The sequence below is a fragment of the Myxocyprinus asiaticus genome, chromosome 42 (genome assembly GCF_019703515.2).
Source record: "Myxocyprinus asiaticus isolate MX2 ecotype Aquarium Trade chromosome 42, UBuf_Myxa_2, whole genome shotgun sequence".
NCBI lineage: Eukaryota > Metazoa > Chordata > Actinopteri > Cypriniformes > Catostomidae > Myxocyprinus > Myxocyprinus asiaticus.
Genome location: NC_059385.1, coordinates 30,534,313 through 30,560,250, shown reverse-complemented (window position 1 = coordinate 30,560,250; position 25,938 = coordinate 30,534,313). Strand labels below are relative to the sequence as shown.

The window sequence follows — 25,938 nt, the reverse complement described above, 5'->3', positions numbered from 1 at the left end:
CACGTCAGCACAAAACCTACAGGTTCAATCTGAAAAAAAAAAAAAAAGCACGGAATAAAACAAACTTGGAAACAAAACACCACGCTATTTACAAGGTTAGACACGGAGTGTCACCAGATGACCAAATAACATTTTTAATAGTTGTTTAAGGACAGGATTCCACAAGCTGCATCCAAGGAACAATGTCAAACGCTCAAGCCAGCCTGCCAACCTACAAGAGAAGATACACAAGATGAATTACTATTTTTTATAGACGTTAAATAAATAATAATAAAAACAGCACGTCCAAGTTTGTTTAACTTCTTGAGCTGTCGATTTTAAACTAAGAAAACCACCATTAAAGATTAAAGATCATATGTTAAACTTAAGAATCACACAACAGCTAATAAGCCAACAAAAGCTACAGCTCCACATGGTCAGATGACAATCTCACCATTAAGGAGTGAACCCAAATGTGTTTTGTCCTGAAAATTTGGATGTCATTTACCCAATGCCAATACTCACAACCTGTCTAATCCAGATTTTCAACAGCTTTTAATGGCTTCATAAACCCGCTATGCATATGATCTTTAAAACCTATGTTTAGGGGAAAGACTTGAGGTGAACCCATTTGAAGTTCTCTAGGGGCTCTAAAGAAAAAGCAAGCATTATGAGTTTATGCAATTTACAATGGAGATGACTGTTTTAAAGAAGAAACCAAAGAACAAAATTCACTGAAGCTCCACAACTGAAATTCAAGAGCACTAAAATTGAAAGAGAATACAACAAAGCAGTTATCAATCACTTTTAGGTTACATTAATTAATACCTGTAAAAAACACATTTTAAACTTTTAAAGAAAACCGACAACTTAAGGAAAATGCGGGAAATCTCCTTTAGTCTTTTGCTTTGTTTGTTTTACGCTGGTACAGGAAGTTGGAAGAGACCATACCACAGGAGAGCGCTTTCTTGTGCATGCCATGCTCTCTGCCCGCTATGTGCGACGCCCAGAGAATGTCGTGCTTGGGTGACACACGGCCTGCAATGAAGTCCTCGCTGGCAGGTACAAACAAGGTACAATAATCAGAATTAGGGAAAGAAAGGAAAAATAAGGAGAGGCGCCCTTACTCTGTACCCACTTAGCAGTACTTTACCTGTTAGCATTGCTATCAAGTCTCTATGTTATTCCATTATGATCACCTGTTAAACGCAAGAGGAAAAGAAAAACCTACAGAAACCTACAAAAACCTACAGAAAAACACTTACGTTTTTCTGCCGTGCTAAAAAAGGCAAAATGGCTACACAAATATTTGCCATTAAAGATCTATAGACATTTCTTCAATTGAGGTACATCGATATTGTTAGTGTCTATTGATCTTTAACATTACGGTGTCGAACCAAAGGGTAGAAAAGATGTAATCTTACCCATTAATATGGAAATGTTTTGTCACTTCATCAATACGGCTGGTAGCTGTTTTGATGGTTTCCGCTCTCCCGTGAGGCCTTGCCATAGCTGCTCTGTTGACCTAAAAAATAGCGCAATGATAATCTCAAAATCACATTTTACTCGAGTGTTAGACCTGAAACATACTATACATAACTACGCAACCCAAATTGAGTCAGATAGCTTAACATAATGCAATCTAAGTACGGATTGTATTCTCAGCATTGCCACAAGGGGCGCTATATCGGCTTTTAAGTGCCGAAAGATACACTACGCAAGTACGGGAACGCAGACGCATCTTGCAACTAGGGCTGAAACAATTAGTCGACATTATCGACAATAAAAAATTGCCTACAAAATTTTGTTGTTGTCGAATAGTCATTTGATTTCGTTTAACATGAGATCATATGAAACTAACGATGACGCGTGAGAGCAGCACTGCAGCTCGCGCCTGATTGAGAAGAGGAAGAAAGCAGCTCACAGTCCAGACGTACTCCAAACTTTCCAAACAGCTTCAGGAGATGTAGATCGCCAAGTATGAGGGAATAATACAAAATAAGTAAATACAGAAGCACTCTGAAGCAAAACTTGCGTGTCGAGCATCTTTAAAGTAAACACCCCAGCGTTACATCTTTAATGCAGTTATATTTAATGTGTTATTTATTAATGTTCAAATAATAAGGAATTAAGTAATGTAAATAACTACAAACTCCGAAACTGTAATTTCTCTGTGTGGTCAGCACCTCTTCTACGAGTTGCGAAGTGTCCTGATCTAAGGGGGAAGAGATTGAAACTGCACCCGGCTGAGGCACACTCTGTCGCAGAGACGCTCGTCCCCCTCACGCATTTAAAACTATGTACAACTTTAGCAGCTAATTGTTATCCGAGAATGTTGAATATAATATTACAAATAAAATATTTTAATATCTAAATATCCTTAAAAAAAAAAAAAAAAAGATTCATTCACCTGAGAAACAGCATATAAGATATTTAGACTTGCTTTTAGAGAATAGATCTTGAATATAAGTGTTTTGTCTTTACTGCACTCGCAGAAGTATAACAAAGTGACAAAGTACACTTAGTTTTAGGATACTTTCTCTTAAAGCAAGTCTAAATATATGTTGCTTCTCAAGTAAATATATCTTGTTTTAAGGACTTTTAGACAATTTTAAATGGAAAACAAGACAAAAACACTTGATGATAACAGGATTTCTTGCAGTGAATTTTTTACTGAATTAAACTTAAAAGTATTTTTTCCCCTTTAATTCAGTGAATGTCATTTAGAGGTATTTTTAAAAGATGATTTTTGTCCTCTATTGTTAGCAAGCACGTTTAATACAACCTTTAAAATCGGGGCACAAGCTGAATAATCGGTTAAGAACTAATGATTAATCGTTGCAATAATCACAGAATAATCGTTCTAATAATCGTTAGCTGCAGCCCTACTTGCAACGCACGCTCGATTTCACGTTAATGTGTTCTGAAATGTGTCAGACTGCAATTCATAACTCAACGCAACGATGCGTTGCTTTCAAGCTATAGCAAAATCAGTGTGAACTGTCTGCTCTTATGGGGAGTTTATCCTATCCATTCAACTACTGTCGTGGCAGAGCAACAGTTTGAAGAAAATACTGCTGAGCAAGTAAATTCAATATATTTAAAGTGACTTGCCTAAATAAAAACACATCCAGTTTAATGGCACAGATGTTTGAAGGTAACTATCACCCCCTTGAGAACTGAGGTTTGTTCCCGCCACTTTATCGCAAGGCTCAACCGAACCATGCGTTGGTCAAGCGCTCGCATCTGCATTCACGTACTTGCGTAAAGTATGATTCGGTCTTAAGTTGTCTACAGTAAAGTTTTGCTTCTGGGTTAACAACTGTCATGGTGGCGCAACTTAATAAAAGGGATTTTTACTTTTTATTTTTCCCCTTTTTCTCCCAATTTGGAATGCCCAATTCCCAATGTGCTTTTAAGCCCTCATGGTAGCGTAGTGATTCGCCTCAGTCCCGGTGGCGGAGGACGAATCCCAGTTGCCTCCGCGTCTGAGATCGTCAACCCGCACATCTTATCACGTGGCTTGTTGAGTGCGTTGCCACGGAGACATAGCGTGTGTGGAGGCTTCACGCTTTAGATATTTAAAAACAGAGCTCACCACGCGCCCCACCGAGAACGAACCACATTATGGCGATCACGAGGAGGTTACCCCATGTGACTCTACCCTCCCTAGCAACCAGGCCAATTTGGTTGCTTAGAAGACCTGGCTGGAGTCACTCAGCACGCCCTGGGATTCGAACTAGCGAACTCCAGGGGTGATAGCCAGCGTCTTTACCACTGAGCTACCCAGGCCCCCAATAAAGGGATTCTTGATGAGCAAGTTAATCTTTAGTGAACAACATCATCTGTTTTACTGGCACAGATATTTAGTGTAACCAACACTTTGTTACTGCCAGAGTAACGTAAGAATGTGTGTTACTTACTTACAATTGGACTATCTGCATTTGTGCGTATTATGTTTCTGGTCTTACTTTTGCTGTTTTTTTATTGCAAATGTGCAACCCCAATTTTGATAAAGTTGGGAGAGTATTGGCCCGGAGAACATGACATGTTTTTTTTTTCCAAATTTTTTTTTAAATGTGGACCACAAAACACAATTCCTCTTTTCTACTTTCCATCTCAGATGAGAATGAGCCCAGAGAAGTCTGCAGAGCTTTTGGACAGTGTTGATGTATGGCTTGCTTTGCATAGCAAAGCCTTAACTTGCATCTGTGGATTCAGCGGCGAATGGTGTTGACTGACAAAGGTTTACCAAAGTATTCCCAAGCAATATCATGAAATCAATTACAGACAAATGACGGTTTTTAAGACAGTGACATCTGAGGGATAGGAGATCACACGCATTCAGAAGTGGCTTTCCAGCAGGACAACGCCAAACCACATACTGCCTGGATTACAAGTGCATGGCTGCATAAGAGTGCAGGTCCTAAACTGACCTGCCTGCAGTCCTGATCTGTCTCCAATTGAGAATGCGTGGCACATTAAGCGCACAATACAGCAACGAAGATCCTGTACAATTGCGCAGGTGAAGACTGTATAAATGGATGAATGTGAGGAAAATTCCACTTGCTAAACTCAAACTTGTGTCTTTAATGTCCAAACGCTTGTGTTTTTTGAATGTCTTGTAGTGCTTTTAAAATACGACTGGGTGAATAGAATTTACAAATCACTTTTTTATTTTTTATTTTATTTTTAATTAGCATTTTCCATACTATTCCAACTTTTTTGTTATTTGGATTTGTACATGTAGGTCATGAAAGTGTATCTAGACTTACCATTGTAATCATCATAGCCTTGTCCATATCCATAATTTGGATAGTTGTATCCTGTATAGTCATAGCCAGAGTATCCATTATAGCCCTGGTTGTATCCATTGCCGTAGCCTCCATAGTTCTGGCCATAGTAGTTGTCGTAGCCTTGATTATAGCCCTGACTCTGTCCTGCTTGGAAAGAGTTAAAAAACCTTTATTAGTTTCACATCAACTGGATATAGTAGCTTTCCAGTGTAAACATTAATCTAAAATTACCTCCTCTTCCACGGCCTCTGAATCCTCCTCTTCCTCCTCCAAAGCCCCGGTCGCCTCTGTTCTGCTGCTGTCTGTAAACTTCTTTAGGCTGGGCAACTTTGATTTCACACTGAAAACAGAGGCAAACAGCATTGCTTACATGAAGGAACAGTCAATATATAGAATATTCACAATGATTTTGCTGGTGATAAAATTAAAGGAGTAGTTCACCCAAAAATGAAACTTGCTGATAGTTTACTCACCCTCAGGCCATCCAAAATATATCAAGAGTTTCTTTCTTCATCAAAACAGAATTTAAGACTTTTAGGATTTCATTTCAGGCCTCCTCCTTTAAACAATACAAGTGAATGTACTCCATTTTTTGACGGTCCAAAATGCATATTTAGGGACTCCAGTCGACAAATAAAGGTCTTCTGAACCCAAACGGTTGATTATTTTTTGAAACAAAACAATAGGGATGATGCGCCTCCTGACTCCTCCTCCACGTGATGCGTGACCTTACCAACGAGTTTACATCATCCCTTTCATGAGCACACGTCACAGAGATGTACGGAAGCGAACATTTGTAGTTAAAAAGTATATAAGTATTGTTTTGTTTCTAAAAATAATCAATTGTTTGCAATCAGAAGAACTTTATTTGTCGACTCGTGTGGATTATTTTGATGCACCCTAAATAAGCATTTTGGATGGTCAAAAAATGGAGGACATTCACTTGCATTGTTTAAAGGAGGAGGCCTGAAATGAAATCCTAAAAGTCTTAAATTCTGTTTTTATGAAGAAAGAAACTCAGCTATATCTTGGGTGGCCTGAGGGCGAGTAAATTATCAGCAAATTTTCATTTTTGGGTGAACTATTCCTTTAAGTAACATGTGTAGGGCTCGACGGTAAAGATGTTCTCTGCTGGCCCAGTTTTTACTTGCCCTGCAAACATTTGCACTTTCTTAGCAATATATTTCTGAAATAATAAAAATAATAATCTGTAAATAACAAAGTGAGCTACATTTGTCTGTCAAACTATACTTATTTTGGCTTGAGGAAGAAAAGGTATTGTTATTCTGCAGACTTTGTTTAGGGTTTTCCCCAAAATCTCTAAACAAAGACCAACACTATCAATAGTAACTCATCCTTCAGCTTTCAAAGCTACATCCACTGAACTTGGCACAGACCTTCAGACTTTTCTGACTGGCATTGCTATATCTTTTCTAACTGATTAGAATAACCTTTGTTTGCACAGTGAATGAACAAAAATCCAAAAAACCCTACAAACTTACACTGACAGAATGTTTAAACAGGCCACCGGAATGCTTGTTAATTCAAACTTCAACTGCCAAAAAATTATCATGTAAACAAACACACACAAGGCCTGCTATATCATGGCTTTAGGTTACAACACAAAATCTATCCATCTTTTTGAAGGTTTTATCTGAAGGTCTTCTTGACTATCTATCTTTATAAAACTTTCAGACAAAGGCTTTGTCTAGCCAATATCAAAGTTTGGCTTGACAAACTTTACCTATCTAGTTAGATATTATGATAATGTCAACATACCTTCCCGGATCCAATTTGATGGTATCTGCTCTCTAGGAGTTTCTGAACTGGCTCTTCTGCAACGTATGTTATAAAGCAGAATCCCCGCCTCTCATTGGTTTTGGTGTCAATGGGAAGTTCAATGTTTTCAATCTTTGGAAAGGACAAAGACAAGCACACCAATCAGTTTATGTTAACTGGTTAGATTAGATTAAATAATAAAAAAGGACTCAAAGGACTTCATACATATCCAAAGCTAGATAAATTATTATCCAAGTTACTCACATCTCCATAAGCCCCAAAGTATTCCCGGACCTGTTCCTCAGAAATGTCTGGACTCAGACCACCAACAAAAACCTTCTTAGAGGGTTCCTTGCCCTGCATGGCTTTGGCTCTTTTGGGATCAATCAGTTTGCCATCCAGCTTGTGTTCCTTCAGCTCCAACACCTAAACACACAAAGAACATGCTTTAAATGTGTGGTCAAAGAAATGACTGCACTTTAATATAACTGTCAGGTAACATTTACCCTATCAACACTCTCAGCATCTCTGAAGAGCACAAATCCAAAGCCTCTGGAGCGTCCGGTCATGGGGTCTGTTTTGATAGTGCAGTCCAGGACTTCTCCGAACTTGGACAGGTAGTCCGTAAGGTCTTTCTTGCTGGTGTCCCAACTGAGTCCACCAATGAACATTTTCCTACAAAAAAAATAATAAAATAAATGCATTTAAATCACTGAATAATCAATATAAATGGTGATAATACGCATCTGCTATTGGTACCTGCTAAGTACAGTGACCTACAATGAACTTCACGCCATTAGATGCCAAGATGCTAACTTACAAACACTATGCAGGCGGGATTTTAACTGTTTAAAACTGTGTACAAGCGCTTTAAACTGAGTTGATCGGTTCTGGAGACCATTTAGAATACAAAGAGAAATACACCATAGGCTAATTGAGAACATATATTCGGGCCACTTGAAAGCAGATTTACATTGCTAATACTTCTTTAGCGCACTACTAGTATGAAATACTTGTATGGCCATTTTGTTTTAGCTTTTTGAAGCTCAACAGCTTCTCCCCATTCACTTTAATTGTATTATTGAGCACAAAAGATACTCTGCCTATTAAGACCTTGTTTTGTGTTTCACGGAAGAGCGAAAATAATAACGGGTTGGAACGACATGAGGGCGAGTTCATGATAACAAAACAATTATGTTGTAATACTCCAAATCAACGAAGCCGTGTGTAATGCAAACGCTCCATTGACTGTAATGGAAGTCTGTGATGGCCTCTGAACACTCACCCGTCATCTTGCTGATTTTTACTGGCGTTTATTTTGGATCCCTCTGGAATCTCGTCGGTGCTGAAGTCAGTCTGCTCTTCAGTCTGCATGTTGGAGAATATGGGGTTTGATCCGACTGCAAAGGGTTGAGAGGCTGTACAACAGAGGGTTTAAGAGGTCGAAGATTTCCTCCAGATAAAGTGCCGCGTTGGGTAAAATGGCGGATGGTGAGATCTGTGACGCAAGTTGTCTAGATGGGGAAGAGGGGCAGGGCTTATTCAAACAAATTATTTAAAGCTGCCATTTAAATATAGTCAAAACAATATCAGGAAAATGTTTAAATTCCTAAAATATATATACTGATGACAAACAAAAAACTACAATAGCACATATATCAATCAAACTACAGGTGTGTGCAACATAGACAAAAAATAACATAGTGTGCCATATTATGGAGGACCAAATGTGACAATATTAAAAATAAAAAACAAATAAATATATTTGCAAAGATAAAATGTAAAAAATGAATAAAGTGTACATAAAAATAAATAAATAAAATTGAAAATAGGACATAAATGAGTAATTGTACTTTTATTTCCTTATTTATGCATTATTGTATGAATTTATTTCCACATTCATTTATTTCCACATGTATTTATTTATACATTTATTTATTTCAACATGTATTTATTTATGCATTTATATATTCTCACATTTATGTATTTCAAATTTATTGATTTCCACATTTATGTATTTCTACATTTCTGTGTCTGCATGGTAATGAGGGGGCGTGCTTTCTACTTCAGGCATAACAATGGAGCTCAGAGTGCTCTAGAGTGAAGCTTGGCCTCGTTTGGAAGGATGCATCCTTCGGAGGTCAGGTCCTTTGATGGCTGCAGTATACCGAGTGTCCTCCTTTAAACAAATCTCATTTAAACAAGACGGCCTTTGTAGGACGGAAACGTAACATGGTTGCTATGACAGCACGCCACCCTTTAACAAGCGGGAGCGCTTTGAGTGAGAAGGGAACAAAGTCCCTCTGGAAGGGAATGCATGAGGTACATTTTAGGAGAGTTATAATGATGTAAAGAGAAAAGAAAATAGATTTTACAGGTACAGTTTTAGTCTAATACTTTATTTTACTTATATATTAATATAATTATACATATTATATACTCTGCACCCATCTACTGAGGTACTTCAACTTGGGAATTAACATTCCTTGCGTTTGAACATCATATTTACGGGCAAATTGGAGTTATTTTTTTAGACATTTCCGTTGAAGCAAAGAATTGTGGGCTGTGAGTGCCCTCGAAGGATACACCTCAGGCATCCTCCGAATTCCCGTGAAAGAAGTTCGCATTCAAAGGCTGCATTCGAAGTGTCCTACTCGCTTTTCTGAAATGAGACAGCCACGATGACATATGCGGCTGAGAAATGCGACCTCCGGAGAACGCAGCCTTCCAAACGAGACACAGCCCTTGTTGTTGAAAAAATTAAATACTTGAAATATAGCCACAGGTGGGTCTGGGCGTGCATTGAGAAACTGTCAAATGTACCTGTGACTAGAGCAGTTCGAATAGGAAATTAATTATCTCTTACATTGAATGAATGACTTAGAGGTGGGCAAACTGACCAAAATGTTTTATCACTGTTTAAGTAATTTTATATGTCTGTAACTCTGTGTACATAAAGTGACCATACCTGTACAAACTATTTTCCAAAATTTCTGGGACTCTACGGAAAATCTTGGCAGACAATCTGAACAGAAAATGCAACTTCAACAGATCTAAAAACAGACACCTTGACAAAAATGATTCACTTGAAATGATCCAGTATCAATTAATGGAAACACGGAGATGTTGGCGATAGGAGCTTGATTTATTCAGGACCGGCGCGTATAAATAGCCAAACAAGGTAGCTCAGGGAGGGTGGAAAAAAGGGTCGAGAGAGAGAGAGAGATGCACGGCTATTAATTTGGAATTATTACTGCCAGATCAACACGTCATTAACCTATTTCTAAACAAACTATTCTCCTTTGGTCTACCCGCCATCTCTCTCCACTCTACTTTGATCCAGTTTGATCTGGGATTTTGCATGGCATGCAGTTACAGAGAGTTTCCAATTCATTTTTAATTGGAGTAAGCGACAGGAGGCAAAACGAAGTGTGACAATTTAAATGCCTAAAATATAACACGTATTTGCATTTTCCAAGATACTCCTTTTGGATACTGAAGGATAGGCTGATAGTTATGACCACAGGAAGGTGGCTATTCAAGGTCACGTAAGTGAACATTTTCAATATCGCGAGATGATCGACTTTCAGACCCCGGAGGCATCTGTTCAGCGTTTACACTGAAGGGCCACCCCAAACCCAGTGTTAAATTTTAATGTCTAAAAACATCAAAACATTGATGCACTTTGAAAACATCTAGTGGTCACTGGCGTTAAAATGCAATAAAACTTGTGGTGGAAAAATCTGGCGGAAATTTAAAGAAGCCCAAATCTCAAATAATCTGTAAGAAAACAGGGTGTTTCAACCCCACAAACAAAGACAGGGATGAGTGAGGACTGTTTGAATGAGAGGCGCTCTTTAATAATTAGTAGCCTATCCTTCAGTATCCAAGAGGAGTATCTTGGAAAATACAAATATGTGTGATATTTTAGGCATTTCAGTTGTCACACTACGTTTTGCCTCCTGTCCCTTACTCCAATCCAAAATTAATTGGGAACTCTCTTTAATTGCATGACATGGAAAATCCCGCATCAAACTGGCGGATCTGAGTGGGCGCATTGTGTTACACACCTTCTGTCGGATGGCAATGTCACAGTGAAGTTTGTCTATTTGACAGAAATAAAAAGACGAAGAAAGTTGTGTTGCTGTTCATCAGTGGAGCTGCTCTTGTAATGGTGTCCAGTCCAGCGGCTCATTTTTAACCCCAAAAGTCACTGAACAGCACACCGTCTCCCCCTACTGTCCACTGAGGGAATCAAGTATTTTCAGTCCATAAATGAAATATGCTTTAGTCGCAACGCTGCATAAGATATTTAGGTTTTTCAGAGAATGTAGTTTTAATGTGTATTTTGTCTTACTGACAGAGTTTTTATAGTCAAAACAAGTGAAAAAATCTACCAGTGCTGAAGAAGTAATCCAAAGTATTTAGAATACGTTACTGACCTTGAGTAATCTAACGGAATACGTTACAAATTACATTTTACAGCATGTATTCTGTAATCTGTAGAGGAATACATTTCAAAAGTAACCCTCCCAACCCTGCCTATTGCCAACATCTGCGCGTTTGCATTCATTGATACTGAATCATTTCAAGTGAGCACACTGCTTTTTGTCAAAGTGTCTGTTATTAGATCTGTCATTTTGCCCACCTCTAAGTCAATAGAGATAATACATTTCCTATTAAAACTGCTCTACTCACAGGTACATTTGACCTGTGGCACCCACCTGTGGCATATTTCAAGTATTTAATTTTTTCAACAACAAGATGTCACTGTGGCTTCCAAGTTTCACTCTAGAGCACTCCGAGCTCGATTGTTGTGCCTGAAGTAAAAAGCACACCCCCCTCATTACCATGCAGGCACAGAAATGTAGAAATACATAAATGCGGAAATAAATAAATGTTGAAATTAATAAATTTGGAAATATATAAATGTGGAAATAGAAAAACATGGAAATATAAACATATACAAATAAATACATGTTGAAATAAATAAATGTATAAATAAATAAATGAGGAAATAAATACAAGTTGAAATAAATTAATGTGGAAATAAATAAATACAATGATACATAAATAAGGAAATAAAAGTGCAAATACTAATTTATGTCAGATTTTAAAAATGATTTATTTATATGTACACTTTATTCATTTTTTTAAAATTATTTTTATTTTTTTACATTTCTTTGCAAATATATTTACTTGTATATTTATTTTTCATATTCTCACATTTGGTCCTCCATACTATATTGCCTGCCTATAATATTATATATAATCAACCCCAAAATGATCCACAATTGGGATGCTGCGTACGCCAATAATTACAAATACATTAATTTACATTTAAATAAAACAAAATACTGATCCCAAAACAAGAAACTACAATGGCAAATCAAACTACAGTAAACATGTTGCAATGCATATGGACATGTTACTTTAGAGGGTTTTTTTTTTTTTTCTTGTTTGTTTTGATAATTCCTATTTAGATTATCAAAAAAACTGTAAAACAAAGATTTAAATACAGGACAACACATACTTACACGAACAGAATAGATACTTTACATTTTAAATCAAACATTTTTCGTATTACACTAATTATTATTATTATTATTATTATTATTATTATTATTATTATTATTTTTGCATTAATGTAATATAGAATTAAAGGGAGAAATGTTCTTAATCGTTAAGTGTTACAATACTACAACATAACACTAAATAATAATAATAATGGTCCTATAAATGGCTTCATTATCTTATGTTCTTCAGAGATTTCATGAGATTACACAAATACACAAAAATAATCAACATCGTCAAATGTTGTGACACTAAAATTGGTATGAATTAATGGATTTTTATTTATTTATTTTATTATTATTTTTTGTAGTGAATTAAACATATTTGCATCTTATATTTTGTTTATGGATGCAGCCTCACATTTACTTCCTCTCTTAACAGCCCTTCCCAGCCAGTGTTGCCAGATGTGAAAAAAGAAATCCCTTTTTGCACACAACCTTTTCTGTATTAAAGCTGAATTTTGTAACTTTTTCTGTGTTAAAATACATTCTCTTACCCCAGATATATATTCAGAGACAACTATAAATTAATCCAAATGTGTCAACAATGCAATACACATTGAAATGTAGTATTAATGTAATACAAATACAATCCATACTCAAATTATGACTGAGAAGGAGGGGCATTTGTATGAGTAGGATCTGGCAACCCCTTAACTGCCCCATGTGTTAGCTCGCTGCTAGCTATTATGGATTCATTTGTCAAAATCTAAGCTGCTCATCTGACACAATTAAATAGAACAAAGGATTTCAACAGACACGTATATCGTTTGCCATTGATACAATGGCAGCGATTGCGATACCAGAAAATTCTAAAGTCTTTCTGCTGGACATTGAAGGAACCACGACGCCCATCACGTTTGTCAAGGTAAGAGCCCATCACTGACATTCAAAATCTCATTCATGATTTATATGTGAATGAAAAGCAGTAGTAGAGTTTGTTTTGCTCTTGCACGTAGGAGATTTTGTTTCCATACATCACTGAGAATTTGGAGGAGTATTTGTCAGCTCATTGGGAAGAGGATGAGTGTAAAGAAGATGTACATCTGCTCAAAAAACAGGTCAGCATCTATCAAAACATGACATAATGGGCCTTACTTGTTGGAGCTAACTTAATTTCACTTATGTTGACATAACTATCCATTAATATATTTAAATATTAAATAAATATTGGGTGTGAGTGTAACAATGTTTTGATTTACAATAATATTTATGGTATACAGCTTTATCTCAAGACAGCAAAGGAAAGAATCTCTTTTATTTGTGGTAAGACATGAACAAAAATTACCAGGGTGTATATATATATATATATATATATATATATATATATATATATATATATATATATATATTGTCATTATACCATGATATATAGACATGTTATCTGCTAGTACCATGCTATTTTTAAGTGCCTTGGTGTGCCATCTAAGTACCATGGTATATGAATAACCAAACAATGCAGGTGACATGAAATACTTTTGAAAAGTTGACATGTCCTGATGTGACAAGCTGTACTTCATCTAAAACTGTTTTAAGCAGCATTTAGCCAATTCTTTTGTAATTATTGTGCATGCAGTTTTAATGAAGTCATATAAACACTAAATTGAAGATTTGTACTTAGTCACTTATCACAACACCGGAACTTTCAAAATAGAGGTCGACCGTTGGTGGATTTTGTCAATACGATAACTTAGCTGGTGGGAAAAGCAGATAACCGATTAATCAGCTGATAGTTTTTAAAATCAATTTATTTCATGTAAAAAAAAAAAAAAGTCTTAGTCTTTCCTTGTTGAGACACGGAGGCTACAAGAATCCAAAATGAATAAAATCCCCAGATGCAGTTTATTTTGCAATCAAAATCCCAATAATAACCATAAAATAATAATAATAAGATTTGGTCCACAACGTAGGACTTTCAAACTTTAAACAAGCCTTGAATTACACACTCTTATTTTGAAAAAGTCCATGCTCCCAGCCAGAGACGATTTAGCAGAGACGGGCCACTTCTTTGAAAATGGATGGGAGAAATTGGAACGCCCAACCAAGGAGCTCTAAGCACCCAACGGTCAACGGATGTAGAAAGGAAGTCCCACCTTAAAGATAAAATGGCCAATCACCTTTTAGATACAGACATCGCCTGCCAATCAACTCGAGAACACACATGCGTATTAGCTATACAAACCGGGAAAATATAGTTTTTTAACGTAATATGAGGTAAAGAAGCACAATTTATGATACCAGTGTTGTCAGATTTTATTGCTGATTTGTAATATGTTCTTTGATCGTAATCTTGACCAACCGTTTTAAAGATTTCAGTGTACCCCCCATTCAAGTAGATAAGAGCTGCACTGGCATGACTGGAAATAGTCTCCCGGGAGCATTCCAAAGATGACCAACATTTGACATACTTGCTAGAAAGACATTGTCCCAGCTCACACAAACACATAAGGAAAACAGAAAATGCACTCTTACAATGAACTTATCTACAATGAATTACAATATTAATACTGTTAAGTAAACAGTGTCATAGGCTAATATATAATACAGATCATCAGTGATCCAATAATAAAAACAGATTTTTTCCCTATTCTTTAGTGACACTGTCATTCAAAATCAACAGGAACATTAATATGAACTTATGATTAACTTATAACAACAAAACCTCTTCAAGGCGCTCATCTGCAGCTGTTGCCTTTGATCTTTGCCGATAACTGATATTTCCAAAAAGCAACTATCGGTACCGATAGCAGGATATATTGGTCAACCTCTAATTCAAAATTAACTAGTGAAAGCAAAAAGGTGATAAAAAATATGAAAAACTTTGAAGGACCTTGGATTATCATGCAGATACGATGGAATATGACTATGATAATCATTCTGTAATAATGTACTGTGTGCATCAATATACTGACGGTATTACCAGGGTTAGAAATTTACTGGATTTGATTTTCAGGGGCAATTCATACCCCAGGGGCCTTTTCTTTTCTTTTTCAAAACGAATAAAAAATAGGTGTCATCATTCTATGTAGGGTAGTATGATTGTGACAAAAATTATAATTGCGATTAATAGAATATACTTTAAATACTTATTTTGTGTAGGACAGTTGCATGCCATATTCTTTATGTAGGCTATGCAAAACAACTTGAAAACTGTATTCCTAAATTGCTTTAATATTTTAATTGCATGGCAAGCAAAAAGTGTTATTCACATTTTGGATAAATTGTACACAGTATTATTTAGTTAGTGTGCATCACTGGTATGCCAGTAGATTAAATTAAATGCGTCAGATTAGCCTTTGAATTCATAGCACCCAACATAGCACACGTATATCACCCAAACTTCTATTCGATGTGTGTGTTTACATCTGGAAGACGCCTTTTTAGTTTTTGCTCATCTGTAATGCATCTTAAGACGTTTCCTCTCGGATGTCAATAAGACATTCAGCAGATGTCTTTAAAATGTTTATGATTTAATGTTTGTAAATCTGATCTTTTTAAGATGTTTAGCAGATGTTAATAAGAATCCGACCCTAATAGAACATATACATCAACCAGACGTCTATTTGTATTCGATGTGTTTTTACACCTGAAAGACGTATTTTTTAGGTTGTTTGCTCATCTGCAACACATCTATAAGATGTTTGCTCTCGGATGTCAATAAGACATTCAGCAGATGTCTTTGAGATGTTTATGAATTAAAATGTTTGTAAATCTGATCTTTTTAGGATGTTTAGCCAATGTTAATAAGAATGCGACCCTAATAACAGACGTACATCACCCAGATGTCTATTTGATGTGTTTGTCTACATCTGAAAGACGTATTTGTTTGGTTGTTTGCTCATCTGCAAAACGTCTGCTAGACATTTCCTCTCGGATGTCAATAAGACATTCAGCAGATGCCTTTGAGACGTTTATATTTGTAAAGCTGATCTTTTTAAGATGTTTAGCAGGTGTTAATTGGATTGTGATGCTTTCCAGATAAAAAAGATCCAAAGCAGACATTTCGGAGCTGTATGTGTGAAATCTGGGGAAAGGAAATACACCTGCAGTGACTATATATATATGGAATCTTTCTTAAATTGGATGTAGATCGAATCTTCTCACTGAAAGAAGTGTCTATTTTCAGTCTGAAGAAGATCTGAGGCAAAATAAAGCATGTCCAGTTCATGAAGTTGATCAGACAGTGCACACAGATGAGGAGAAGGCGATTCGTGAGGTTGTGGAGAATGTGCTCTGGCAGATGGCTGCAGACCGGAAAACCACCGCACTCAAACAGCTGCAGGGTCACATGTGGAGAGCCGCCTATCTGACAGGCAGAATTAAAGGAGAGTAAGTAACCTCAACTATTCTAGCGCATACAGCCAAGCCCACTTGAAATCTTGGCAGTGGATTTAGGCTTTATAATTGGAGAATGACTGCTGATATTATGTGGTGTTAAATCATGCGGTTTGAGCATTAGTCAGTGGTTAGGTTATGACTGTGGTGTTGCTTTGGGGTTTTTTTTTTTCTTTCTGAAAGGGTGTACCAGGATGTGGTTCCAGCCATCAGAAGGTGGAGACATCATGGTCTGAAGGTCTACATCTATTCCTCAGGAAGTGTGGAGGCACAAAAACTGCTGTTTGGCTATTCTGTTGAAGGCGATCTTTTAGATGTAAATATAGTGTTTGCTTGATACAGATTTATAGCATTTATATGGGCTGATGGGCAAGTGTTGAACTTCTGTTTAAATGTCTCTCTCAGCTGTTTGATGGTCACTTTGATACCAACATTGGTGCCAAAGTAGAAAGTAAAAGCTATGAGAACATCGCAGAGAGGATTGGCTGCCAACCTGATGAAATCATGTTCTTAACCGATGTCACACGAGGTGGGTACACACTAATGCCTTAAATATGACGACAATTCCATGCCAATAATCCGCGCGCATTATTGACGCTCGCATGTGCGATAGGTTAAAGCCACACGAGGAAACGGGAAGAACCTGCGTGCTCGTTTTGAACCCTCACGCGCACAAAATCCCCCGGGCATGCAAAACAACCTTTCGTGCGTGAGGTAACCTGCCGTGCGAGTAAGGTCATTCTTCTGCCTTTGCTCGGGCAAACACCTTTTAATTTTGTCAGTCGTGGGGCAGGCTCTTGCTGTTTTGTTTGTAAACTCAATTATCATTGATTATTATATTTTTCCAGAAGTCAGTTGTGTTTGGCTCCCTGTTACTTAAAGAACCATAAACTCTCCTGTGCTTTGTAAGAGACATGGCTTCATCAAGGGACCCTCTGCATGTTAGTCATTATTACTTTATTTGTTGCTAATAACAGGGCTGATTTAATGTATGCAAGTACTGTGTATCTTTGGAAGACACTTTAAAAACAGGTAGGTTATTAGCTAGCTGTTGCATTGTTGTGATGTTACTATATACAGTAGAACTTAAAGAACTGCCATGTATTTATATATAATATATAATCTGACTTTTGTCATTGCAGTTGTAAGACACTTTATAATTAATTGAAAAGTTGTGAGCCCAGGAAAATAAATCATAGCTTTATTAACAAGATGATGCAAAGTGTCTGCGTCTACACTGAGGACTTTAAACCACTGATTTCAAAGTTGCTATTAGGGGACTGTCTATAATTTGCATAATATATGTCACGTTAGATAAAAAAGTAAATTACTTGTACATATAAATAAGCATGCAATATACACATTTTAGAGAGTTTTTTGTTTGTTCGTTATCAGCCTAGATATTGCGATCTTGTCATTATGCGTGGTTGATTGTGTTTTATATGCTTTCCATCCCTTGTACAAGGGTTCCAACCTACATGTCACCCACAGCTATGCTTTTAGGCCTGAATTGTGCCTAAACTGTAATTAATAGCTGTAGTATAATGCACCAAAATATTCAGTTTCACATTTTTATAATAATGTTTTTATTTTTAATCTTACAGTTTCTCCCATGAAAATAACATATAAAATATATTATTCCAAGGTCTGTGGCCTTCTCACAGTATGCCACTATGCTAGATAAAGATGGTGAAGTAATGCCAGAGCTTTATTCCAAGACACTTGACCTGAGTAATTGCAGATCTCTTTTGAACATTTTTGGAAGATATTTGGCTCACTCAGTGTTTTATGACCGGATCAAGCAGATGATCACACAAAACTAATAATGTTAAAATAAAATGTTAAATAACCGGCAGCCTATGTTCTCTGCACACACCTCCCCGTTGATCAGCCATCCTGCTGAATCGACTGTCTCGATTTGCCACTTACTGGAGTCTTATTACTGGAGTACTACATTTTATAAAAGATAAATTGTTCTATGTAGTTCTACCTAACATCTCAAGAATGCAACAGCTAGCTAGTAAACTGTTAGTAATCTTACTGTTTTTAAAGTGTCTGGCAAAAAATATTTAGACTATATAAGACATTATATAGTTTGAAATCAGCCCTATTAAATAAAAAAAATTAAAAAATAGCAACAAAAAAAGTAATAATGACTCACATGCAGAGGGTCCCTTGATGAAGCCATGTCTCTCAGGAAGAACAGGTGAGTTTGTTACGGTTCTTCATAGTAAAAGGGAGCCAATCACAACTAATTTAGGGGAAAGGGGAATAACCAATGAAATTTGAGGTTACACACAAAACACTAAGTGCCCACCCCACGACTGACAAAATTAAAAGATGTTCGCACGAGCAAAGGCAGAAGAATGGTCTTGCTCGTGCGGCAGAGGTTTCCTAGCGTGCGAGAGGTTATATTGCATGCACGGGAGATTTTGTGCACGCAAGAGTGTAAAACGAGCGCACGGGTTCTACCCGTTTCCTCACGTGGCTTCAATTTATCACGCGTGCGAGCATCAAAAATGCGCACAGATTATTGCCACTGATTTGCCGCCATACTTAAATATGATTGAAATTATTTACGTAGTAATAATTGGTGATGTGTGGTATTAATATAGGTAATGTATCCATTACAGAGGCAAAGGCAGCAGAGGATGCTGGAGTGAATGTGGCTGTTGTAGTAAGACCTGGTAATATGGAGTTAACTGAAGAGGAGAGGAACCATTATACAATCATCACATCTTTCAGCCAATTAGAACTGAGTGGAAGTGTTTGACTGCAAAGAACTGGGCTTATGACATTGGATGCAAAAGCTTGTTTTATGTGGAAAAACCCAATGGTTATGTGTTTCCATTCTACTGGACTGAAACTCCAAGGTTCCCAGGTGCTTGTTTTTTACACTGAAACCCATCTATGAATTATAACTCATGTACATTCTCTTTGAATGTTTTATATTCAGCGATAATGTGTAGCATATGACATACTAATGTCTGGAAACTTTGTCTTTATGCCTCTTATTACAGAACCCCTTAGAGGACAGAGAGAGAATTTATTTTCCCTTGCGATAGCTTTATCCACGCCTAGATAAAATCAATCTTGGTTTTACTACAGTAAGCATAGTTGAACTATGGTATTTGTAGTAAAACCATAACCACAAAATTTACCATGGTTTTTACCACAGTAACATTATTTTAAACACGATATTTGTGCAATAATACAGGAAAACCAAGACTATGGAAAAAATCATGATAATTCTGAAGAAAAACATGGCTATTATGCAACCTGGTCTATAGTTACACTATGGTTAATTTGCGTTACCAAGGTACTTATGACAAAAAAATGGTTACATAGTTACTGCAGGTTTACTATAGTAAAACCATGGTTTTAAAAAACATAATGCCACTAATTAACAATGGTGTCACTATAGTAAAACTGTAGCTACCAATGTTTTTTTTTTTTTTTTTTTTGTGCAGAGTATTATTTTTATTACCATAGTTTTAGTTTTCCTGTAATATTACTATGATTTTAATATGAATATCATGGGTAAAATATGGTTACTGTAGTAGAACTATGGTAAATGTTGTGGTTATCATTTTACTATAAATACCTTAGTTAAAAACTCGCTAATGTAGTAAAACTATTGTAAATTTTGTTTATTATGGTTTTACTACACATACCATTGTTGAACTATAGTTACTGTAATAATAATATAGTAAAATTTGTGGTTATGGTTTTACTGCAAATACCATAGTTGAACTATAGTTACTGTAATAAAACATCATAATTTTTTTTTTAATGGTTTTACTACAAATACCATGGTTAAAGTTACGGTTGTAAAATGATTGTAAATTGTTTACTTTGGTTTTACCACAAGTACCATAGTTGAACTATAGTTACTGTATTAAAACCATGGTATTTATTGTGAAGGTTTAAGTGTAAATACCAAAGCAAAATATAGTTACTACAGTAACATTATTGTACATATTGTTTACTATGGTTTTACTACAAATACCATAGTTAAACTGAAGTTACTGTAGTAAAACCATGGTCAGTTTTGTGGTTATGGTTTTACTACAGATACCTTATTTAGAATATAGTTACTGTAGTAAAATAATTGTACATTTTGTTTACTATGGTTTAAACACAAATACCATAGATGAACTATGGTTACCGTAGTAGAACCATGGTACATTTTGTGGTTATGGTTTTACTACAAGTCAAGTGGCTTTTATTGTCATTTCAACCATATACAGCTAGTACAGTACACAGTAAAACAAAACAAGCTTCCTCCAGGACCATGGTGCTACATAAAACAACATAAACACAGAAGTATGTGAGACTACACAGAACTAAATAAGACCTACACATTACTACATAAAGTGCAGGTGTGCAAACAGTGCAAGACGGTACAGTAATTGCTAAATGTGCAAATTGCAAAGGAAGTTGGATGGTGTTCAGTTGTGTATGTGTGTCAGTCCAGTCTCTTGAGTATTGAGGAGTCTGATGGCTCGGGAGAAGAAACTGTTGCACAGTCTGGCCGTTAGGGCCCGAATGCTTCTGTACCTTTTGCCAGATGGTAGGAGGGTGCAGAGTTTGTGTGAGGGGTGCGTGGGGTCATCCACAGTGCTCGTAGATTTGCGGATGGAGTGTGTGGTGGAAATGTCCATGATGGAGGGAAGAGAGACCCTGGTGATCTTCTCAGCTGTCCTCACTATCCTCTGCAGGGTCTGGCAATCCGAAGCGGTGCAATTTCCAAACCAGGCAGTGATGCAGCTGCTCAGGATGCTCTCGATAGTCCCTCTGTAGAATTTGGTGAGGATGGGCGGTGGGGGATGGGCTTTTCTCAGCCTTTGCAGAAAGTAATTGCAGATCTCTTTTGAATATTTTTGGAAGATATTTGGCCCACTCAGTGTTTTATGACCAGATCAAGCAGATGATCACACAAAACTAATAATGTTAAAATAAAATGTTAAATAACCAGCAGCCTATGTTCTCTGCACACACCTCCCCTGTTGATCAGCCATCCTGCTGAATCGACTGTCTCGATTTGCCACTTACTGGAGTCTTATTACTGGAGTACTACATTTTATAAAAGATAAATTGTTCTATGTAGTTCTACCTAACATCTCAAGAATGCAACAGCTAGCTAGTAAACTGTTAGTAATCTTACTGTTTTTAAAGTGTATGGCAAAGATAAACATTATATAGTATGAAATCAGCCCTATTAAATAATTAAAAAAAAAAGAAATAAAAAAATGGCAACAAAAAATGTAATAATGACTCACATGCAGAGGGTCCCTTGATGAAGCCATGTCTCTCAGGAAGAACAGGTGTGTTTGTTATGGTCCTTCATAGTAAAAGGATTGGGAGCCAATCACAACTAAATTAGGGGAAAAGGGAATAACCAATGAAATTTGAGGTTGCACACAAAACACTAATTGCCTGCCCCACGACTGACAAAATTAAAAGATGTTCGCACGAGCAAAGGCAGAAGAATGGTCTTGCTTGCGCGGCAGAGGTTTCCTAGCTTGCGAGAGGTTGTATTGCATGCACGGGAGATTTTGTGCACACAAGGGTGTGAAACGAGTGCATGGTTCTACCTGTTTCCTCGTGTGGCTTCAATTTATTGCACGTGCAAGAAATTATATTTAATTATACTTAAATATAATTGAAATTATTTACGTAGTAAATAATACTACTTTAGGGGCAGTGGTAGCTCAGCGGTTAAGGCTCTGGGTTACTGATCAGAAGGTCAGGGGTTCAAGCCCCAGCACTGCCAAGATGCCACTGTTGGGCCCTTGAGCAAGGCCCTTGACCCTACCTGCTCCAGGGGCGCCGTATCATGGCTGACCCTGCACATTGACCCCAGCCTAGCTGGGATATGTGAAAAAAAAGAAGAATTTCACTGTATATGTGCAAATGTATAATGTGTGATGAATAAAGAAAATTATTTATTTTTTTTTTTTAGTAATAATTGGTGATGTGTGGTATTAATATAGGTAATGTATCCATTACAGAGGCAAAGGCAGCAGAGGATGCTGGAGTGAATGTGGCTGTTGTAGTAAGTCCTGGTAATATGAAGTTAACTGAAGAGGAGAGGAACCATTATACAATCATCACACCTTTCAGCCAATTAGAATTGAGTGGAAGTGTTTGACTGCAAAGGCTTTTCTCAGCCTTCGCAGAAAGTAGAGGCGCTGCTGGGCTTTCTTGGTTATGGAGCTGATGTTGAGGAACCAGGTGAGGTTCTCCGCCAGGTGAACACCAAGGAATTTGGTGCTCTTGACGATCTCCACAGCGGAGCCGTTGATGTTCAGCAGAGAGTGGTCACTCTGTGTTCTCCTGAAGTCAACAACCATCTCTCTTGTTTTGCCTACATTCAGAGACAGGTTGTTGGCTATGCACCTCCTCTCTGTATGCTGACTCGTCATTCTTGCTGATGAGTACCACCACGGTCGTGTCATCAGCGAACTTGATGATGTGATTCGAGCCGTGCATTGCTGCACAGTCGTGAGTCAGCAGAGTGAACAGCAGTGGACTGAGCACACAGCCCTGGGGGGCCCAAGTGCTCAGTGTGGTGGTGGTGGAGATGCTGCTCCCGATCCGGACTGACTGAGTTCTCCCAGTCAGGAAGTCCAGGATCCAGTTGCAGAGGGAAGTATTCAGGCCCAGCAGGTTCAGCTTTCCAATCAGGTTCTGAGGAACTTTTGGAGGTATTATAAGAGGGGCACGGAAGACTGACCTGTCCTCAAGACTCTATCACTTTCACACATTCAACAGAAATAGTGACAATACACACAAGAACCAATGTGCGCAATTTATTTTCCCCTGCCTTTTCCCTGCCGTGTTTAAACTTTCGCCTGGAACTGCAGTGCGTCCTGCGCGCGCAGCTCTCGACAGCTCAAAGTGTTCATGGTGTCAGGTGTGCTCGCAGCGATTATGTAAACAAAGATGTACTCGTGTGCGCCATTTTCAAATGGGTGAAGAGGAGAATTAACACTGAAGTTTCGGTCTGTTCCTCACACAACACTATCATATGGCTTCAGAAGAATTTAAATCTAAGCACGAGTGTTATGGACAACTTTTTAAGGTGCTTTGATGTGTGATTTTGGAGCTTGGACAGCCACAAACACAATCCTCTCATCCCTCAATCTTGTGTTTCACGGATAAAAAAAGTCATACTGGATTTGAATGACGAGGGTGAGTAAATGATGGCAGAAAGGTCAGTGTTTTTGTTTCAGTGGTTATTAAAGTTTGTCAGTATCATTAATTAGGTGAACCGAAAAAATTTAGAATGACTGGTTTAGAGGTAGTCCGATATATCGGTTTTACAGATTAATCGGTACCGATAGTTGCTTTTTGGAACTATCGGTTATCAGAAAAAATATATGCCGATAGTTGCCGATATTTTATTTTCCCCACTGTTTTTTATTCCTTATCAGTAAACCTCATCTGGTGAAGTATATACATAAAAAAAACTCTTCATCTGGTGAATCTATAGGCTATAAAAAGCTTAATTTGGTAAATACTTACATATAGAGCATTGTAACGGAGCCAAATCTCTGTATTTTCAAAATACGAGTCCCCGGTGTATTTCGGGCTTGTTTAAAGTAAAAAGTCCTGCGTTATACACCAAATCTTAATTTCTCTGGTTATTATTGGGATTTTGGTGCATAATAAACTGCTTTGGGATTTTATTCATTTTGCAGACTCAATTTATGTGCCCTTTATAGTAAGGAAAGAATAAGATGTTTTTTTATTATTATATAGATAGATTTAAAAAACTATCGGCCGTTTAATCGGTTGTCGGCCTTTACCACCATCTTAGTTATCGGATCGGCAAAATCCACTATCGGTCGACCTCTACTATAGTTGAACTATAGTTACTGTAGTAAAGTCATGGTTAATTTTCATATGGGAAGGATATACAGTTGAAGTCAGAAGTTTACATACACTTAGGTTGAAGTCATTAAAACTCATTTTTTAACCACTCCACAGATTTCATATTAGCAAACTATAGTTTTGGCAAGTCGTTTAGGACATCTATTTTGTGCATGACAAGTAATTTTTCCAACAATTGTTTACAGACAGATTGTTTCACTTTTAATTGACTTTATCACAATTCAAAGACAAACTGTGCCTTTAAACAGCATGGAAAATTCTAGAAAATGATGTCAAGCCTTTAGGCAATTAGACATTTAGATTCTGATAGGCTATTTGGAGTCAATTAGAGGTGTGCCTGAGGATGTATTTTAAGGCCTACCTTCAAACTCAGTGCCTCTTTGCTTGACATCATAGGACAATCAAAAAAAAAAATTTGTGGACCTCCACAAGTCTGGTTCATCCTTGGGAGCAATTTCCAAATGCCTGAAGGTACCACGTTCATCTGTACAAACAATAGTATGTAAGTATAAACACCATGGGACCACGCAGCCATAATACCGCTCAGGAAGGAGACGCATTCTGTCTCCTAGAGATGAACGTAGTTTGGTGTGAAAAGTGCAAATCAATTCCAGAACAACAGCAACATCTTAAGACATCAGCCAGGAAGTTAAAGCTCTGTCGCAAATGAGCCTTCCAAATGGACAATGAACCCAGGCATACCTCCAAAGTTGTGCAAGGCAAACTTCTGACCCACTGGGAATGTGAATAAATAAATAAAAGCTGAAATAAATAATTCTCTCTACTATTATTCTGACATTTCACATTCTTAAAATAAAGTTGTAAGGCTGGCACCAGAATGTCTACGCCCAAAAGTCAAAGAACTCTGCGAGAACCAATGTCATAAAACTCTCACACAGAAGAGCATCTCCACCTGAGACAACACACACTACTGAGCAAGGACCATAAAACACAAATCTCATTCACATCTGCCCCCTCTCTCACCTCAGGTCACTTTCGGGTCACCAAAAACTAAGTTATGACTTATCCTGTTCTGTAATGTAAAAGGTTTTCTGATCATACATGTTTGATATCATTCAAGAGGTCTCAGTGCAACTGGTAAAACGGTCTCATTCCCTTTCAGCAAAGTCAAATCACAAGTAAGATTTAAGAACTTAGTAAAATACTGCATTCTATCAGGGACCAGATGCTGTATGCAGATTAGGTGCGTTCTTTGTAAACATCAAAACCTCCTAAGTTGTAAACCAAATCCTGAATAACATTAAACATACACATCTGAAATAACAATAGAATTGTTTTGGCAGAGGAGCTCGGGGAGTCTGTAGTCAGTTTTCTCTACCAGGAATCTGTAGTCAGATATCCCATGCTTATCACTGCATGTCACTTTCTATTGCCAGGTATGTTACTTTGACTTGTCTTTTATTTTTAGGAATGTTTGTTTATTCTGATCATATGTGAAATTGGGTTTGATTGAATTCTTGAAACAATGTTTTATATCCTACATGTCAAATAAATTGGTATTATTTGATTTATTCTGAATTCTAACGAAATCATTTGAGACCGGTAGATTGTGTTAA

The 25,938-nt window shown here is 37.2% G+C and overlaps 2 protein-coding genes across 8 annotated transcripts; one reads left to right on the top strand and one right to left on the bottom strand.

The window, feature by feature from the left end:
• Nucleotides 1-62: 62 nt before the first annotated feature.
• On the bottom strand, nt 63-8,060 carry hnrnpdl (heterogeneous nuclear ribonucleoprotein D-like). 5 transcript variants are annotated; one of them, XM_051683976.1, is made up of 8 exons: nt 7,840-8,034; nt 7,061-7,229; nt 6,819-6,980; nt 6,555-6,686; nt 5,007-5,115; nt 4,755-4,922; nt 1,404-1,504; nt 63-211 (listed from the first exon to the last, which is right to left on the bottom strand). In XM_051683976.1, the coding sequence occupies exons 1-7, from the start codon at nt 7,926-7,928 to the stop codon at nt 1,434-1,436; spliced, it is 900 nt and encodes a 299-aa protein (XP_051539936.1). In that variant the 5' UTR covers nt 7,929-8,034; the 3' UTR covers nt 63-211; nt 1,404-1,433. The 5 variants fall into 5 exon arrangements, with proteins under 5 accessions (XP_051539936.1, XP_051539938.1, XP_051539935.1 ...); XM_051683975.1 differs by lacking the exon at nt 63-211 and adding an exon at nt 815-1,034 and having other exon boundaries at nt 7,840-8,060; XM_051683978.1 differs by lacking the exon at nt 1,404-1,504 and having other exon boundaries at nt 7,840-8,035.
• LOC127432657 (enolase-phosphatase E1) lies at nt 954-25,892 on the top strand. Of its 3 annotated transcripts, none has more exons than XM_051683996.1 (6): nt 954-1,052; nt 13,087-13,188; nt 16,254-16,456; nt 16,646-16,778; nt 16,868-16,991; nt 19,096-22,465. In XM_051683996.1, exons 1-6 carry the CDS (start codon nt 954-956, stop codon nt 19,233-19,235), a joined length of 801 nt encoding a protein of 266 aa, XP_051539956.1. In that variant the 3' UTR covers nt 19,236-22,465. The 3 variants fall into 3 exon arrangements, with proteins under 3 accessions (XP_051539956.1, XP_051539955.1, XP_051539954.1); XM_051683995.1 differs by lacking the exons at nt 954-1,052; nt 19,096-22,465 and adding exons at nt 12,507-12,995; nt 22,477-25,892; XM_051683994.1 differs by lacking the exon at nt 954-1,052 and adding an exon at nt 12,522-12,995.
• The last annotated feature ends 46 nt before the right edge of the window (nt 25,893-25,938 follow it).

What these genes read in the sequence shown, in the direction of transcription:
- LOC127432657 (XM_051683996.1), top strand. Translation starts at nt 954, where the DNA reads ATGCCATGCTCTCTGCCCGCTATGTGCGACGCCCAGAGAATGTCGTGC. An exon ending in TTGAAGGCGATCTTTTAGAT is followed by an intron (nt 16,779 to 16,867) that starts GTAAATATAGTG and finishes TGTCTCTCTCAG; the next exon opens with CTGTTTGATGGTCACTTTGA. An exon ending in CTTAACCGATGTCACACGAG is followed by an intron (nt 16,992 to 19,095) that starts GTGGGTACACAC and finishes TATCCATTACAG; the next exon opens with AGGCAAAGGCAGCAGAGGAT.
- hnrnpdl (XM_051683974.1), bottom strand. Translation starts at nt 7,928, where the DNA reads ATGCAGACTGAAGAGCAGACTGACTTCAGCACCGACGAGATTCCAGAG. An exon ending in AAAAATCAGCAAGATGACGG is followed by an intron (nt 7,230 to 7,839) that starts GTGAGTGTTCAG and finishes TTTTTTTTGTAG; the next exon opens with GAAAATGTTCATTGGTGGAC. An exon ending in ATCAAATTGGATCCGGGAAG is followed by an intron (nt 5,116 to 6,554) that starts GTATGTTGACAT and finishes CTCTGTTTTCAG; the next exon opens with TGTGAAATCAAAGTTGCCCA.